This window comes from Cyphomyrmex costatus, unplaced genomic scaffold, assembly GCF_001594065.2.
Source record: "Cyphomyrmex costatus isolate MS0001 unplaced genomic scaffold, Ccosl1.0 scaffold635, whole genome shotgun sequence".
In the NCBI taxonomy this organism is placed as follows: domain Eukaryota; kingdom Metazoa; phylum Arthropoda; class Insecta; order Hymenoptera; family Formicidae; genus Cyphomyrmex; species Cyphomyrmex costatus.
In genome coordinates this window covers 1-12,875 of record NW_017280195.1, presented here as the reverse complement: position 1 = coordinate 12,875, position 12,875 = coordinate 1, and the positions used below count along the sequence as shown (strand labels likewise).

The following is a 12,875-nucleotide window of genomic DNA, read 5'->3' as shown; positions in this document are numbered from 1 at the left end:
GAGAGAGAGAGAGAGAGAGAGAGAGAGAGAGAGAGAGAGAGAGAGAGAGAGAGAAGGAGAGAAATCGCAGAACCACCGGACTCTCTCGGCTCGGTGAGCGCGCGGAACCGTTCCCGAGGGGAATACGAGGAGACCTTTTTCGAGTACTTGGTGGTTTTCGATACTATATAAAGTCGAGAGAGCCGAACCGAGCTAAGCTGAACACGAAACTGTGCTGCCGATCTCTCGTGTTTCGTTCTCCACCTCCTCCGCCCCTTGCCCGCCGCCTCCTTCTCTTCTTCTTCTTCCTCCACCTCCACCACCGGGTTCTCTCCTTCAGCTCCTCCTTCTACTCGCGGTACGCGTTCGGTTCCCGTTCCGTGCCGCGTTCCCGTTCCGTTCTCCTTCTTCGTCGGTCTCGCGCCTCCGCATCGACGTTCTCCACAGGTGCGACAAAGCGGAGAGAGAAAGGACGACGGGACCGACGGTGCGAGGAGGGGAAGAGAGATCAACCAAGTGAGCGTAAGGGAAAGAGATCTCTCTCCGGCTCTCTACCACCTCTCTACAAAACGCGTCGCGCGTACTGTAAAAAGCATATCGCCCGAGGCGTTACATCGCGAACCAGTAAAACTTGTCGAACGCCAACATTGCGCGCTCATCGATCGTAGCCGAGAGAGGCCGAGCCGCGAACGCGATTGCCGGCTTCGGGGCGATGCGCGCGGTGCGAAGGTGACAAAGAGGAGGATTCAGGGATGGCGAGCCGGACGCCGCGACGCGCGCCTCCGCCAACGTTAACGAGATCACTGCCGCTGATCCGCAAAAATTCGGACCCAGTCAACTGGAAGCTGCCTCCCCCTCCCTACCGCAGTCTCTCTCTCTCTCTCTCTCTCTCTCATTATCTTAGCCCTCCGACAGCCATTTATGGCTCCTCGAAGCTTATTAGACATTTGCACTATGCTTCTTTAAATTCACCCTGAAATTGACGAATGTTACATCTTGCCAGATCTAAGTAGCCTATAAAGGTTACCCACTTTCAAATTGAATTGTGCATAAACTAAAGTCAACCCTCGATTCACACGATTAGATCATTCGTGTTCTGTGTATTACTTTTCTTATACTAGAAGTAACTGGCTATAAACAATAGTCTCTATCCTTTCTTTTTTTTTAATACGCAACTTTACAAGTACATTCTAAAGATATTAATCTTAATCCGTATTCGCGGGTCCAGTAAATCGGGACATTCTTTTTTCAGCTAAAAAGTTGTGAGAAATTATTTATAACTAGATGAGAATAAGCCATTTACGGTCAAGCTGGATCTTGGATGCGTCTAATATAATTTCGTGTGAATTTATATATGTACTACGTGTGTCAATTTTTTAATTGCGCGCCGAAATTTTTTTCAGACTTACAACGCAAACTCTAATAAACTACCGCGGTACTATTACGAATTAAATTGACTAACGATCCAACAATTTTTGATGCTCATTGCATCTTGGATCTTAATAATATGCTGAATGACACTTGTTGAATTAAAATCTATGACATATTAAAAATCTGTAAATAATTTAATTACTTTGCGAAAAATATTACCTCTAAAATTGTTTATAATAAATGTTTTTCACAAACTTACATAATTGTATTCTTCAAATATTTACCAAAAAAAAAGAATTGTTTAATTGATTTCAATAAAAAACACATTTATTTAAAATATACCGGACCTGCGAATATCAATTAAAAAATGTCGGAGCAAATTTATTTGACCGTATACGGTCAAAATATATGCAAGAATAACTTAATAATTTTTGTATATATTTATAAAAGTAATAAAAATTAATCCGGCACACACGAACAACCTATCGTGTATAGAAAAAGATTGAGAAATTACTATATGTATTAAAAATTATTGACTAAATAAGCAAAAAAAAGAAAAGGATTTGTACTGAAAACAGTGCAATTTCATTAAAACTATGCGTTATTTCGCCGCTTAAAACTATTGATTGATTCGCTTTATCGCCGGTCCCAGAATCTTTGTCACGTACTGTAACAGGTCCTTGCATTTTTGTTCCGTATTTGTATCTTCAGAACTACCCCAAATAATCAAACCGTTAGCGCCGAGGTTGGCGATCGTGTTGAACGTGTTCTCCGTGTCTTTCTGTGTAGACAAATTCTCGATAAATCTTTTTGACACCAGGGACTGATGCAAACATATCAAAGAGTTCGAAAGGACTTACCTCACTTAAAAAGTGATCTCTGTTATCCTGATACTTGAACCAGCAATAGGGAAGGACTAGTTGTTTGCGCGGAATTTTGCCTGCCATACGAAGCGCCTCGGACACTCTACCCTTCACGAAGCCCATCCGATCTTCCCCTCTGATCTCTTGTCTCAAGTATACGGAAGGCAAGTGTACGTTCTCGAGTGTGAAGAGCCAAGACATTCTACGGAAATTATTGCTCGTGATTACCTTCGACGTTGCTTTTTTATCGTTTCGCGTGATTAGATAAAGCGCTGGTAACGAAATTGCAGGTTGCTTTTTAACACTCTGATGTCCTCGACATTGACCTATTTCGGTATAAACATCGTATGTAATCTTTATACGTGATCCGCAATCGTCCGCAATCATTGTATATCAATTGCTGAATTAAATATTACGTATTATACGTACAGTCAGTTCCATAATACCGTATACACCATATTTTCAAGAAGTTTGTACATAAAAAAATAATTTAAAAAAAATTTTTATGTGCAATGATCTGTTTAATTATTAACATTTAATGGCCTTATTTCATTATTGTCTAATTCAATCTCTATTGTTATTTATTAATTAGAATAACAATGTCGGGTCATTATGATTAGTTTTCTAACGTAACTGAAAAAAAAAAGCGATCTTATATATTTACTAGATTTGGATTTGATAGTATATGCTTCACAAATACACAGCGTAAAGACCATAATAATGCTTGTAAAGGTAAATTTCTAAAATAATTTAAGACAAAAATTGTAATACCAAAAAATGTCAAAACATTATAATAATCTTTTAATTAATTTAAAAACAGTAAATTATACCACTTTAGATTTACATATTCAGATATAATACGCATTATGTACACATTATTTAATGCAAAAGTGCTAAAGACGAAAATTAATTATATCCTCGATAATATTGATATAATAATTCCAAATGAGAAGATTAAATTATTAATACTTTCAATTAATGATAATTATTGTATTATTGATATTTATTTATTATGTAATTATTATAATCTCAAAATTTGGTAGTCGTTTATAAATTGAGACATATTAAGCAGTGACAAAAATGTGACAGGCCATTAAATGTATTTTAAAATAGTACACTGTTTTTTTTTTTCAATTCTAATGAATTTAACTTTTATGTAGATATGGTGTACTACACGCTGTGAGGCAGAATGTACATTTTTTCACCTGTGTGGCGCGGGCACGGGCGATGAAGCGATAACACAACTCTGATGTCAATTTGTGAGGAACGCGAGATTATTTCGAGATTAGTGTATTCGGTGTAAAATTGAACGTAATGGTGCGTTTACATATATGCTATTAAATTATATGCACGTTAGCGGATGTTGAATTATTGATTCCCGTCGGTGTTACATGTATACATATGTATTACTCACTCGTCGTTCTCTACCATAGCCTGACGATTGCAATGTGCAGTAGGCTGACCAGGAGTTTGATTAAAGCAATGAGGATAGCCGTAATAACCCCATTTGGCTTTAGGGCGTAGCTTTTTTGCCATGTTCAGAGTCTCCTCCATGAATATTCTGGCGTATTTTTCAAAGCGACGCTTTGCTTCTTTTTTCACGGCGCTGTCGCTCCAAAAAGGATGTCTCTTACGTTCCAGTCTTACAGACAGAGTTTTGTAAGGCTCGAGAGAGGCCCAATTTTGTCGGAAGATCGGCCGCCAGCTCTCAAAGTCTATCACGCCAATGCCACTAAACGACCCGTCTGGGATTTGTTTAATCAAGTGCTTCTGGAATATCTCGAGGTGTTTCTTCAGATCACCCTCTTGAGGAACACCACCGTTTCTTATTTTTATAGTTCCTAATGAAAATACAAGGAGTGATTAAATCGGTAATCGAAAGACATAACAATTCTGAAAATATTCAAAAAGTCAAGGGATTAATATTAATATTAGGTGTTCAAATTAGTTCGGCCCGTTTTTTGTGTTCAAAAATGCATTTATTTCAAAACAAAATAAATGAACAGATTAATTAAAGTATTGTCCATCGCTGGCTATTACTTTTCCCATCTCTCAGGCAATTTTCGAATTCCATCTCTAAAAAATGACCCGTCTTTAGAGGCGATCATCTTTTGGAAAACGGACCGAACTAATTTATACCTTCAAATATTTGTACCACTAAAGGAAATATTTTCATATCTGGCAGATACCAAGGAAGGATGACAAATTGCTTGAAAACTGATAAAACAAAATTATACTCAATTGTATTGTGTATAATTTTGTTTTTGTGTATATCTATAACAGATATGCAAAAAAGTCGATTAATTAAACAAATATTTTAAATTTTTTAAAAATACATTCGCTTAAGCTTATAAATAGATATCTAACAAATTATTACAACTATTTAAACAATTTCCTTTTGTAGATATTCTGCAAACACCGCAACTATCAATAATCCTATGCGGCAGTATAACTGCAATATAATAATAGTCACGTAACATGTAATGAATTAAATTATTGAGTGAAATTATTATAACTGTAGCGGTTATACCGCCACGACTCCGGAAAACCGGAATATACACGCAAATGCACCACAGCGCACATTTGGCTGTACACATGTGAGTGTATATACACACAGATTGCCAGTACATACGTTTTTCGTTTGTAGTAACGCAACAATAGATCTAGGTCTTTTAAACTCATTAGCTTCTTTTGTCTATCGACTATCTACACTCGGATATTTAAATAGAGCAGCATAAAAGTATTTCGTGATTTCATAATATGTATATCATAGCGTACGTTAATTCGACTTTCAAACATTTACAATAACAAATTTCTTTCCGAGGAATTTATTAAAAAATTTTAAAATTTTACATAATTATTGTATAATAGCGGTTAGCAATAGAAATACGCGGAATAATATTTTGTGTGAAGAAGACTTTTGGAAGAAGAGCAAACGATCGAATGAATAAGATCTGGAAGATGATTTTGAGACTTTCATGTAAGAGATATTATACGCGCTCCAAAACCTGCACTGGAATAAATCGCTGATTTATAATATAATATAATAGTTATACCGAGATTTTCTTTCATTGTCAAAAATTGCTTCTGAAATCATATGTACATCGCCAAATGACTAACGCAGTTATGTTTGCTGGATACTTTAGAATAATTTCATTTAATGATACAATACAGATTTAACAGTTTTAACTTACCACCAGATTTATCGGATAATAACGCCGGAAACATTCCGGGATCATAAAGGATTGCAATTTTTTCACCGCGAAATTCATCCATTTTATTTTGATGAATTCCGTAATTCTCGAGATTATTAAATATCACGTTGTATTGTTTACACATAAAGCTGGGCACGTTCCAATAAACATCGAACTGTCGCAGGTTGTTTGCCTGAAGGGTCGTTGTGCTTAAGCTGGACAGAAACACGAGGTGATTCGTAAGCGTGGACAGTAACACCCATTAGATAAGATATTTACAGTCTACCGGATCTTCTCGGATGCTTTGCGTTTATAGTAGGGTCTCTAAAATTGGATTAGCAATCCTCGATACTAATAACTATGCAACAATATATTTAGCCTAAGTAGATGTGGCAAAGTCTATTTAAAAATAGATTTAGAGTAATACAAATAAATTTAAAAAACAAACGTATTTTAATTTTCAAGCAATTTGTCGTCCTTCTTTGATATCTACTATAGACACGAACTTCTTTTACAAATTTTTAAGTGTCTCCCGATTCTATTTGATACCAAAGCGAAGGACGACAAATTGCTTGAAAACTGCAGATAAAACTAAAATATATCCAATTATATACAATATGTACTAGATATACGCAATAAGGTTGAGATAAGTTTTTAAAAAATTAAAAGTTAAACTGCTTTTAAACGAACTTTCAAGAAGTTAAAAAATATATATAATGTCCTGCAAGTGAAATACCCGAAAAAAGTAGCGGCTGCGACAGACGCGAAGGCAAAGATCAGAAAGTATCGAAGTAACATCGTGACAGTTCGATCCAATTTGAAGCAGGAATACAAAGTTTCTCTCGTTAGTGAATTATAAATTGACGTTCTCGGGAATTATGTGATGTATTGAAGCGTCACTAATAATTTGATTGGGCGCGCGAGAAGAGGGTTCCTTTCACACAGGGAGATCTCAAGACCGTTGCGTTGTTAGTACACTAAGTATGCGACTGAATTCCGCTCGATTTCAGACCAGTATTTATTTCACATCGTGTCTTTCGTGCCTTCCCCACCTACTCCTGCTCGTCCACGCCTCACAGTGTTATCTGGCTCCGGGTATTATTCGATGATTCGTCGTTTCCTGCTTTTTGCACATATCCCTTCCCTCATTTTTTTTCCCTTTTATTGCTCATTTTGCCGTAGGACAAAAGGCACACGTAAGCGAATAACTGTATTGCGCTTGATGAGTATCTGTCGGCATTACCATATGTTGACACAAACCTCTGAGATCAATACGAGCGTCTAGTCGGGAATTTTCTGGATGATGTAATGTACGAGGAATTCTCTCGCGAGAGAAACATTCTTGCTCTTTATTTCCAAGATAAAGAACTTACCCATCCTTTAATGCGATCAGATTTAACAAGTGATTATGATGAAACGGCCACCTCAGCCAGATAAAAAATTTTCTCGATTCAAGAGATGTTTCTTTGTTATAAAAATTAAAGAAATTTTTTCTTTAATCAAACAAGGAGACATTTCTTTGAATCGAGCAGCCCTTCGTCTGGGTATACGCTCTTGCTAAAGAAATATCTTCGAGATTCTTGCAGTCGCAAAAAATATTTTACTGTAAAAGTATTGACAGTGAAAAAAGTATAAATTCTCAATGAATGATATACGTTGAGACATATCCATACCTTTTGCAATTATTTACTGTCATATATAGCATTTGACATGCTATAAATATAAAATGTAGCATCTCATTCATCAGAAACAGTCTCATCTACCTATTGCAGACATTTTAATGGAATACGTGATTATATATATACACATGACGTTGATTACATTGCGTCGTACAAACACCGTTTAATATTTGCAATATTGAAAAATTGTAAATAAAAGTAAAATACATATAAAAATTGTGAATGTTCGATCAATACACTGTTATTTCTCTCACAAATATTTGTACATATAAAACGTTACATATTTAAATTTTATATTTTTTATCAATATTAATGTTTAAGATAAAAGAGTTAACGAAGATGACAATTTTGTTAGATCATACACTGAAAAAAAAAAGTTTTTAATTTAAAAAAATATTTTTTTGGATCAATGAACAATTTTTTGAAATTAAGATTTTTTAAATTCGATATATACACATTATTATTATTGGCTTTCTTGTAAGAAAACCACATCACGTCCGCAGAAAGCCCCTATTTATTGTATCCCTGACTCAGTTTCTGACTGTCGTTTAGCCCCGTTGCATTAACTAAGGGCCGACACGTTCACGTCAGTTAGTTTTACTAGAAATTTAAATATATTCAGATGCAAATTTCGCGCTACTGGAAAAAAAGCGGCTGTAAACAAGTAATAGTTATGCTCGGCCCATATCTGCCGATTGTCAGCGATATCGTTCAATCAACAATTTGTATGTATAAATGTTCGCTCAAGGTAGAATACCATCTATGTCCTCCTGTCTACTCAACGTCATTGATCGATCGTTTATACGACGGGTCGACAAACACCGAAGGACCGTCGTTTCTCGGACGTCGCCCCCCTATCTAAAAGCGAAATGTAAATTTTAACCGGTTAATCGCTACGGGTACATCACAGGTTTTCTCTGTTATCTTCAAAAAGACCTTGCGCGTCGGCCATACGCTAGGCTGTAATGCGATGGTTTACTCACGATGTTCGTGATAATGATAGAAAGGATATTGTGTTGCGCAACCTTAGTGCCTTGAAGGCACAGATATAACATACGGAGGGAAATCAATTTTTTATTAAGTATTTTTTATTACCATGCAAATAGAAAATTTATAGGTATTATGTAACATATTCTGCGCCTATCCATGTAAACTTTACTGCAAAGTAAAATTTTTTGCTTTCGGAGCACCGTGCAATTTTTATACATAAACACAAATGAGAAAGAAACGTTTTCAGTCAAAGATTAATGCATTTACAATAATATTCATATGTAAATATACAAATATTATTATTATTTTATGGACTGCATTGATTTGATCTGTCGAGCTTGTAACATAATCATAAATCGAAATGTGTATCAAGTTTCTGACTCTCTTTTTTACCTTGAAATAAAAACTGTTTCTTTCATCATCTCTAACAGCGCATTGTGATCGGTTTGAATGAAATTTAATCCAAAAGTGCTATAAATTCATCCAATCAAAAAAAAAAAAAAAAGCAGAGCATGACATCATTAATTAATAATCAATACAAATCGAAAGGGCGGAAGAGTAAAAAATAAAATTACATTTAATATAATATTAAAATGTCAACATATTTAATTCTAAATTTAAAAAACAAAAGATCTTAGATTGAGTCCTCTTCAGACTTCAAATTGTCTTCTTCATGAATAAAATTATTGTAAATAGCCAAATATGTTCATATTTGCAACGCATTGTCGTTACATTGTTGATATTTTATATTACAATTCAACACATACTGTTATTCATATTCACCATACTTTAACAAATGGACATATTTTATATTTACTTTATAATTTATTGTTACTATTGTTTTAGTAAGTGTTTCCTTAAAAACTTCAACATTCACATACCATATTGTATATCGTTACATTAATTTTACAGAAATTTTGTTAACATGCGAATTATAAATTTTTCAATAACAATGTCATATTTGGCTATTTACAATAATTTTATCCATGAAGAAGACAATTTGAAGTCTGAAGAGGACTCAATCTAAGAGTCGAAACTTGTTACGTAACGTCATCATGTTTTTAGTTTATTTTAAGTAATTTTTGTAAATTATATTTTGTATTTTAAATTTAGAATTAAATATGTTGACATTTTAATATTATTTTAAATGTAATTTTATTTTTGACTCTTACTTCGCCCTTTCGACTTGTATTGATTATTGTTATATTAGGAGTCCTTGAATATTTTCATCTTATCATTAATTAACCTCGGATTAGAATCTGGCCGAAGAATTATGGCGCTCCGGGCAAGAGACCTAAAGACCTTGGCACATAGAAAAATTTAAGACGTAAGACTTAAGTAGTAAGTGAATTGACCAATCACAGTAGAAACTATAGAATCATAACATAAACAGTAACGAATCCGACTGTTGATTTCTTGTCTTAAGTTTTATTATGTGCTAAGGCCTTAAAAGAGACCCTCCCGCCTTGGGGCTTTTTTATCGCGTTTGTTCATTTGACAGTACAGCGAGTAAACAGCGTAAAACATAAACGCAAAAATCCACATCTCCTATTACCGCATCGGTGCACAGTGAGGGAAAAAAATTGCTATTCAAAAATTGCTCCAGATCGGAATATTTGAATCGAATTTTTTTCATTCGTTGAACGACGCTCCCCTCCTCTCATGTCCTGGCGTTCCCACACTCTAGAGTCTCCATACCCTGGCGCCCCGGTCGGTCGCCGACCCCAAGGGCTGGTCCTACCTCGGATCGATTGAAACCCACTGTAGTTGAAATCGATATCATTGTACAGATGTAAATTTTTTCTTTTTATCAATGTTATTATTTTTCAAAATAGGTTAAAAGAAAAAATAAAAGAACATACATCGAAATCGGAGATTTCTCTTTTTAATATTATTTGAGACTGGTTTTTTTTTTACAAGTATCCCGTATATCTAATTAAAACGTCTATCTAATTAAAACTAGAAGCGAATCTTTGATTATATAACTTCTATATAGACGTTATATAGGTTATTAGTAATTAATAATGCAATAAACGCTATAATACAAATAGTTTATTTATTTGTGTGAATATGGACGGGTATGAAATTAATAAGGATAAATACAAATTAGAAATAGCAAGAAAAAGTAAAAATCAATTAATTTCAATAAATGTTATTTTATTTTTAACTTATTTATCGTCTCATACTTCGGTAGACGTCGTCTAATTAGCCGAGGTGTAAAGGAAAAAAAATGGATATAGTTATCTGGCGTCTAAAGGCTTACACGATTGAAAATCGAAAATTCTCGGGTGATGCGGGATGGCTTCCCGCATAATTGCTATTAATTGCATAATGCTTATCTACATTTGCTTCAGTTACGCAGATACGTATATATACACGTGCGCTGTACAATGCTGCACAATTTTTATTATAGTCCCGATCGTATATAATTCAATCTAGAGTCTTTAAAGGCGCCAATGAAGAAATCAAGAACGATTTTTGAGGAATTGGAAATTCATTCGAATCTCATTTCTACACAAAATCTCAGATTCCTTCTGACCACCGCAATTATTCCTATTGGTAAGAAAGATTAAGATTAACAACGCTGTTTTTATTGCGTTGCTACATATTCGCTGTTTGTTCGTACTTATTAACCATTATTTTTTAATCTCTTGTGCGAAATCACACATGCAAAACATGTCCTCTCTTTTTTTCTAAACAGCGATTAATTTTTTTCTTAACTAGAAGTCTACTGGAGCACAAGACCGATTTTGCCTGGTGTCATGCTGGGGCAACGCCAATTATATAAATAGTATTGAAGATTGCCATCACCAATCCCGAATTTGAGAGGTTCTAAAAACTCCTTGTTGTCCATGAGATCCAATGCATTAAACACATCAAAACCCAACTGCAAATGAAAAACTCACATTACGTTTGATTCTTATTTGAAAAATGCGATAGAAGCAGGAAATAAACTTACGTCACGCGCTGATATTAAGGCATCCATCATTAGTTCGAGCCACGGTGTTGTGGTAGACACATTGTAGAAACTATACGCGGCCTTGAGGGTCTTGTGCGTCTGATGATGCATAATAGAACTTGGTAATGTATAATAACTCACCATATCAGTGATTTTTCCTTCCTTCTCTACAACGAAACTGTTAATAATGCCAGCTTGCGGTAGAAACCAATGTTCGAACTCTTCAACTGAGAATACCGGAGCGAGATCAAACTTTTCCAGATACTGTAACACAAATATGAATATTAAAGAGTTATAAGTGGAAATTAAATCGACAAGAATAAATTAAATAAGAAAACTAATCCTATTTTCGGGGTCAAAACAGATCTCGATTTAATAATACTTATATGCAAATTTGCAAATAGTTTCAAGTCTGATATTAATCGAATCACCGCGCAGTAAGTATTTAAAAATTTGCGTACTGTTGAAATCAAGATTCCAAAAATATAATTTTTCTACTGTTAGACAATAGCTATCCTTTTTCGGTTATTTTCTCCACAATTCGCAATAAATTAAAATCTAATTTTATAATAACAAGTCTGCGACAACAACAATGTAACAAACAATGTATAAACATTAAATAATAAAGATTTTTTACGGTTTCTTATATAAAATCTATTTCTAGAAGTTTTACACCTATCGCCGCACACATTAATTTAAAGACACCACCCAACCTTTACCATTCTCAATACTTAAAAAAAATATATTAAAGTAGGCAAAGACCGTTGTAGATCTCACATTACATCAGGACGTGATTTATACAATTTTTTGTTTAGAATACAAAGCAAGTTATGCCGGTCAGATTAAGAGACGTTAAAAGACGAGAATCCATGAGCACGCTGATATTCAGAAAAAAAATTGAATCTCCATCAGTGATCTCCGATCTTCGGATCAATTTTAACCATAATTTTGACTGGAAGTTAAAATTTTGGACATAGAATTGTGCTATAATAAGAGATTGATCTCTGAAATAGTCCATATCAAGAGGCAAACTCATGGATTGAACAAACAAATTGATATGGATTCTTTGTCGTACATATAAAAACAATTAATATAAAGTACAGGATTCTTAATATGATAAATCAACAACTGAATTGTATAGGGCATGTAAGAGTCAATAATGTATTATAGAAAGTATTACATTACATTACATTACATTACATACATTTGTATGTAATACATACATACAAAAATAAATAATATATTATAGAAATTATTATATTACATATATTTATATGTATTACTACATTACATTACATACAAATGTATATATTGTAATGTATTTTTATTTATTTTTGTAATTTGCGAAACTTACTCTTACATGCCCTATACAATTCAGTTGCTGATTTGTCGTACATATATCTTCTCATTTTATAATTATTATTTCTTTCCTAATTCCTCATTAGATTCCCTCTCTGCTTTTCTCCTTTTTATTTGCCTGTCTCCTTCCTTGACTAGTAGTCATGTTCAAACAAGTTATAACGTTACAATTGTAATTTTTCTATTTTAAATTTAAAGTTCTTGCTGCAAAACAGCTTAGCACTAGTTTTACAAACTATATTACAATATATTTCTTGAGATGTAATGCAGCTGATTAATCAGATAGTAATATACTAATTTAACTTTAAGCACTTTTGACAATGTCAAAATTTATTATTTCTAATTTACAGAATCAATATCATTTTTATTTAAATGACTTCAACAATTTAGATGACTCAACAATTTATATTGCAACCATAAATTCGGGTATGTTAAGTTAGCACTCCAACTATAGTACTCAGGAGTTCTGATTAGAGTTCCC

The 12,875-nt window shown here is 34.0% G+C and overlaps 2 protein-coding genes across 2 annotated transcripts; both read right to left on the bottom strand.

The window, feature by feature from the left end:
• Nucleotides 1-1,969: 1,969 nt before the first annotated feature.
• On the bottom strand, nucleotides 1,970-6,205 carry LOC108779817 (hyaluronidase). Its single transcript, XM_018547324.1, has 5 exons — nucleotides 6,144-6,205; nucleotides 5,411-5,622; nucleotides 3,628-4,054; nucleotides 2,211-2,415; nucleotides 1,970-2,131 (listed from the first exon to the last, which is right to left on the bottom strand). Exons 1-5 carry the CDS (start codon nucleotides 6,203-6,205, stop codon nucleotides 1,970-1,972), a joined length of 1,068 nt encoding a protein of 355 aa, XP_018402826.1.
• Nucleotides 6,206-10,237: 4,032 nt separating this feature from the next.
• On the bottom strand, nucleotides 10,238-11,307 carry LOC108779824 (glycylpeptide N-tetradecanoyltransferase-like). Its single transcript, XM_018547330.1, has 2 exons — nucleotides 11,036-11,307; nucleotides 10,238-10,963 (listed from the first exon to the last, which is right to left on the bottom strand). Exons 1-2 carry the CDS (start codon nucleotides 11,177-11,179, stop codon nucleotides 10,805-10,807), a joined length of 303 nt encoding a protein of 100 aa, XP_018402832.1. The 5' UTR covers nucleotides 11,180-11,307; the 3' UTR covers nucleotides 10,238-10,804.
• Between the last annotated feature and the right edge of the window lie 1,568 nt (nucleotides 11,308-12,875).

Bases quoted from the DNA above. Each gene is read 5' to 3' on its own strand.
- LOC108779817 (XM_018547324.1), bottom strand. From the start codon at position 6,205: ATGTTACTTCGATACTTTCTGATCTTTGCCTTCGCGTCTGTCGCAGCC. The intron at 4,055-5,410 runs GTGGTAAGTTAA...TATTTTCATTAG, and splicing joins GTTATTATCCGATAAATCTG to GAACTATAAAAATAAGAAAC. The intron at 2,132-2,210 runs GTAAGTCCTTTC...TTGTCTACACAG, and splicing joins GAGATCACTTTTTAAGTGAG to AAAGACACGGAGAACACGTT.
- LOC108779824 (XM_018547330.1), bottom strand. From the start codon at position 11,179: ATGGTGAGTTATTATACATTACCAAGTTCTATTATGCATCATCAGACG. The intron at 10,964-11,035 runs GTAAGTTTATTT...TTTCATTTGCAG, and splicing joins CCTTAATATCAGCGCGTGAC to TTGGGTTTTGATGTGTTTAA.